The 5,574-nt window shown below is 47.4% G+C and overlaps 1 protein-coding gene across 4 annotated transcripts in view; it reads left to right on the top strand.

Annotated features, from left to right (window-relative positions):
- The first annotated feature begins 570 nt into the window (after positions 1–570).
- RNF214 (ring finger protein 214) overlaps positions 571–5,574 on the top strand; it is a 44,852-nt gene continuing 39,848 nt past the window's right edge. For 2 of the 4 annotated variants that reach the window (XM_070473536.1, XM_070473538.1), the window contains exons 1-3: positions 571–660; positions 2,237–2,352; positions 4,686–5,196. In XM_070473536.1, the coding sequence (XP_070329637.1) occupies positions 2,240–2,352; positions 4,686–5,196 (624 nt within the window). In that variant the 5' untranslated portion in view covers positions 571–660; positions 2,237–2,239. Of the gene's footprint in view, positions 709–2,236; positions 2,353–4,685; positions 5,197–5,574 lie in introns of all 4 variants that reach the window. The other 2 variants (XM_070473539.1, XM_070473537.1) reach the window with 2 other exon arrangements.

Here is a 5,574-nt window from a genome sequence, read left to right as displayed (position 1 = left end):
GGCGGCGCAGCCAATCAGCGGCGGGGCCCCCGGCCGGGCCGAGTGGCCAGGAGCCGCCGGCGACGTTGTGGGGGCGGGGCGGTTCCTCTGGGCGTCCTCCGCTGAGGAAGCGGCGTGTGCGGCGGCTGACCCGCCGCCCTGAATCCTCGGGGCATCTTCAGAAGCTACCCTCTCCATAAGGCCGGTCCTCTGTCTCATGGCGTCCTCTGGATAAGGCATCTTGGTTGAGACCTTTAAAACAACACTTTTTCCTCTTCTTTCTCTGACCGCCATGACCCTGACTCTTGCCTCATAACCTTCCTAAAGAGGGCTTCTCCCTCCGCCAGATCTCAAGTCCTTCTCGCGGTCTCCATCTCTCAAGTCCCTGCGCCCGGGCGGAATCTACTAGCATCTTAGCGCGGAGGGCGGTTTCCGCCAAGTCCGCTTCGCCCCCCACAACCCCGCTCCCCACCCCCGGCCCAGACCGAGCCGGCTCCGGCCGCCAGAGGGCGCCATCGGGGGCGGCGCGGGTGCCACCGCGGCCTCTCCTCTCCGGGCCCGAGGCTTGCCCCCCGCCGCTCGTGCCGCCGGAAGTGGGAGGTGTCGCGCGCGCGGGCCGGCGCTCGACCCCTCCCCCCCCCCAGGTTCGGCCGCCCCCTCCCCCCCGCTCCGCCCGCTCAGGTGCGTCCCGTCCCTCCCCCGTTCGCTCCCGGGGGCGCGGCGCGGGAGGTGTGTGAGGGGCGGGCGCGCGGGCGAGGGGCTGCGGCGCGAGGGGCGGGGGTCGAGGTTGCGGGTGGGGGGGCGCGTGGAGGGAGTTGCGGGAACGGGCACGGGGGTCCCGGTCTAGAAGTGGGACGGGGGGTTGGCAGCCTGACCGGGGGGCCGAGGACACGGTGCGAAGGGGGCTGCGGCCGGCGGGGCTAGCCCCCCTGTGGAGGGCGGCCGGGACCACTCGGCGTCGCTTCTCCCCATTGTCCCTTTCGCGACCGTCCCCGGATCTCCCCCAGTGACCCGTCGCTCTCGGCGTCGCCGTCTGGTCGCCGCCGGGTTGCGGTGCGAGGCTCCCCTTGGTCTCTTCGACCTAACGCCCCCCGCTCCGGCCGCAGCCTCCTGCCAGATGTCCCCGTCCCCTTCCCCTCTGCGGCTCTCAGCCACCGAGTTGCACGTAGGACCCGTGACCTGTGGTTTTGTTGACCGGGCGCCGGGAAGCCCCGGCCCGGGCTCCGATGGGGCAGGACGTTTTGCACCTGTGCGAACAGTAATGGCGATCTGGGGCCCGTTTTTCTCCTGGGAGCCTTGTATGATGGGGAAAACTGAGGCACAGGGGGAAGATAGCCTGGGACTTAAGTGTTGACACAGGCCAGCCTCCGTGCCTGCCCTATGCTTTCTTCGCGGGTCAGGGATGTACCTGGGATGCTATTAAAATAAAAACGAGAATTTAAGCTAGCCTTATGTTACACCTCCCTCCTCCCATATTCTTTTTTATCTTTTCACCATAGAAGGCCATGAATTTGTCCTGCAACATAAAGGATGACCTTTTGATTTAAAAAAGGCCTGTGTCCCACTTCCCTTACTTAGATTACTGTTTTTCAGCTTCTCATTTTCATGCTGGAGTAACTGAGATTCTCCTACTCTTTTGCACCTCCAGTAACTGAAGAGTGTACTTTCCACAGTCAGTGGTTGTCAAACTTTTCCCATCTTTGGGGAACACAGAGTAAAAGATACTTGGATTGCCCAATTAAATGCTATTTTTTCTCTCCCACAAGAATACTTCCAGAAAACTTTACTTATATTAATGGAGAATGCTTTTAATATGACAGGCATAAAATGATTTTAAAACAAACGATACCATTGATATTAGGCCCCAAGTCACATCTTTTGTAAATGTATTAGGCAAGGTAGGTATGTGGATCATTTGGAGGATTCTCACATTCTGTGAGACTGCATTTCTCCTAAACTGAAAAAGCTTTGCACAGGCATATATAGTGTTGTTCACACACACATACATATGTGTGTAATATATGTAATGATATATATAATGATGTTTGAGGATTGATGTCCCTTGGGACCTATTGTGTGTCATGGCTCTTTTTATATCCTACTGAAGAATACTCTTAAATATTTTCTCTTGGAGCCCAGCTTTTTCTTTGTGTTTCTTTCCTGATATGATTCTGCTGTATGGACATTCTGATGGGGAAAGATACTTTTGTTGTGAGATCCTGGAACTTGTAGCTGTAATTTGTTTCTGAATGTGCAGAGCATGATGGCAGCATCTGAGGTAGCTGGCGTGGTGGCCACTGCTCCGAATCCTGCAGAATCCTCTTCTAGTGTTTGTGCTTCCAAAACAGATGAAGGTCCCCCAGATGGTCTAAGGTAATGTGTGGACTCCTGACTGGGTAGATTTCGTTTGGGTGAAGGGCTTTGGAGATGGGCTTCTTACAGAAGGTCTTTCTCCTTTTTGGCTCTAGTGGCATTGCCCTAGATGAAACTTTTTTAAAGGTAGGGACTGCCTGATTTATATTTGTATATTTGGTACCCCACACAGTATCCAACACTCAGCAGGCATGCTAATTGTTTGTTGAGAAAATAGATTAGAATACAGCTGGTCAAACTATTTGAAAATGCAAATATTTCCCAACTTCTCCTACATGGACTGTTTATTTAACTATATGTTTATATATTGTACCTGTGTGTATATATACATATATATGTATATATACACACTTAGTATATATGTATGCTTTGTATATGTACATGGATCTATATCTGTATCTACAGATAAATAGATAGCTTTGTTAGTATGACTTACTACTTGTGTAGTTTGCCTTCCATCTAAACTCTTGAGGACTGGAATTATGATTACCCAGCCTTGCATTTTATAGTGATTAAACCATTGTTATGTATGATGTTGTACTAGGTTGGCTACCTCAACACTTTTGTAGAGTATGTAGGACCTATTGCAATAGATAACAGTGTCCTAGCAGCTCTGTATATGTTAATACATTTAATTCTCCTAACAGTCCCAGGAGGTAGGTGCTAATACTGTTATTCCCATTAACAGGTGAGGAAACTAAGACAGAGAGGTTAGTAAATTGCCCAAGGTTACCATGCTGTGTTGGAGTCAGGATTTAAACTCAGGCTTGTCTGATTCCAGTGTACTTAATAAATATCTGTTTAAATGAAGAAGAGAGGTTTGTTATTGTAATGGGGACAGGAGTTAAGTAAAACCTCACCATAAACTTGCATCTTCATTTATAAATAGTGCACTTCCCTGGTGGTCCAGGGGTTAATAAGACTCTGCCCTTCCAATACAGGGGGCATGGTTTCAATACCTGGTCCCACATGCTCCATGGTGCAGCTTAAAACCCCCCCAAAACAGGCACATACTACTAGTAATAATAATAGTAGCCAAGGTTTATTGAGTGTTTACTGTATGCCAGAACTAAATACTTCAGATGCTTTATTTCATGTAATCCTCACAGTAAACCTATTAGGTAGGTAATATTATTTTTGTTTTACAAATGGAGTTAAATAACTTGCCCAGAGTTAGTGAAGTGAGTGAAGTCGCTCAGTCGTGTCCGACTCTTTGCGACCCCGTGGACTGTAGCCTACCAGGTTTCTCCATCCATGGGATTCTCCAGGCAAGAATACTGGAGTGGGTTTCCATTTCCAGGATTCACATTTAGGTACTGTGTCTGTCCAAATTTATAATTTGTGTCCCCGTACCCCACTTGATCCCAGCAAGGAGTCAGCAAAGAGCATTTATAAAGATTTTCATGTCACAAGATGCTCCCTGTTGTTTTATTTTGAACAGTAGGTACTATTTTGTTCTTGTTATTTGTTTGTTTTTGAATTTTCTAGAAAAGTAGGTACTTGAGGAAAGAAAGGCATAATGACCTAAAGCCTCAGTCAGTGCTGGTTTGGAGTCCTTAAGGGTATTGGTGGAGAGAATCCGTTTTAATTTTTTTAATGGCAAAGGAATTTGACACAGGTCTAGTCATTATTATTGGGTGAAAGAGTTGTGAATGTTGGATGTCCTTATAAATAGGTTTTGAAGATTTCTCTTAAAAGCAGTATGTTAATGGTTGTGGCAAATGATAAAACAGTTTTTCCAGTGTTATACATGTGTCATCTGGGATAAAATTTCTACTGACCGCTTCAATTTTGGATTCAAAATTGTCTGTACTTCAGGCAACATGAGGTAGTGATGTTATGCTCTAGAAAGCTGTTGAAGGACCTAAAAAGTGGTTCTGGTCAAAGATCTGTCTAGGGAATTTGAGTGTGAATTATTTTGTGAAACAAGAGTGGAATAAAAACAGTTTCCAAATTAATATTTATTAAAAATATTATGTGTAACAAAAATAGTACATGGACCTAAGTGAAATAGTCTTAACAATAGGCTATTTCATCTGCATTCCCCCAAATTATTAAATTTGACACCCCCCAATTTCTGGGTCCCCAGAGTCATTCATGTGTGATTCTTTATTGTGGACTGTCTCCAGAACCCAGATTCTTCACCACCGTGCTATATTCTTTGTGTGTGTGATCAAAATTACTGAATGGAACCTAAGTTCCTTTTCATCCTGATAATTTGGAGGGGCTTATATAGTCAGTCTTGTTCTTCTAGTGGTTGTATTGGAAGTATTATATGTTTCACCCTCCTTAAGATTGGATGGAGAGAAACTTTTTATCTTCTGTTTTCATAGCCCCAAAGACCCTGCACAGAAGCATAAGAACTCGCCTCTGTCGAGTGTAAGTAACCAAACGATAACCAAGGAGAATAACAGAAATGCCCATTTGGAACACCCAGAGCAGAATCCTGGCTCATCAGCAGGTGACACTTCAGCAGCGCACCGGGCGGTTTTAGGAGAAAACTTGATAGCCACGGCCCTTGGTCTGTCTGGCGGTGGGTCCCAGTCTGATCTGAAGGACGTGGCCAGCACGGCAGGAGAGGAGGGGGACACGTGCCTTCAGGAGAGCCTCCACCCCGCCACTCGGTCTCTTAAGGCAGGGTGCCATACAAAGCAGCTTGCCTCCGGGAATTGTCCTGAAGAGAAGGCCCCACAAGCCTCCATCCTAAAGGAAGGGAGCAGGGACCCAGGCTTGGAGTTCCCACCTGTGGTGCCTCCAGCAAATGGGGTTGAAGGAGTCAGAGTGGATCAGGATGATGATCAGGATAGCTCTTCCCTGAAGCTTTCTCAGAACATTGCTGTCCAGGTCAAGTATCAAGTTTCTACTACTAACATGGAATTTGGGCTTTTAATTTAATTTTTTTTTTTTTTGGAGGGCAGGAGATAACTTCATAGTTGGTGGAGAACGGCTCTGTCTCTCTTTTTTTACTGGCAACTCTCATACCACTCTCATACGGTGCTCTGTGATAACTGGTGTTCCACAAGTAACAGCCAGTGTCTAATCATGGCAACTAGGAACTTCATGACCTACATACAATTGCTTGCACCGAGTAATTGATGAGCGTAGGTCATTAGCATTCATATTTCCCATATTCGCACTTGCAGGAGGAATCCTTGTTAATTCTCTGACCTACATCTTAAGAAGTACAGTGTCTCCTGCCTTCTAGTGACTAATATGCTTTGT

The sequence above is a fragment of the Odocoileus virginianus genome, chromosome 10 (assembly GCF_023699985.2).
Source record: "Odocoileus virginianus isolate 20LAN1187 ecotype Illinois chromosome 10, Ovbor_1.2, whole genome shotgun sequence".
Classification (NCBI taxonomy): Eukaryota; Metazoa; Chordata; class Mammalia; order Artiodactyla; family Cervidae; genus Odocoileus; species Odocoileus virginianus.
The sequence above is the reverse complement of the archived record's forward strand: the minus strand, read 5'-3'. Positions and strand labels throughout refer to the sequence as shown.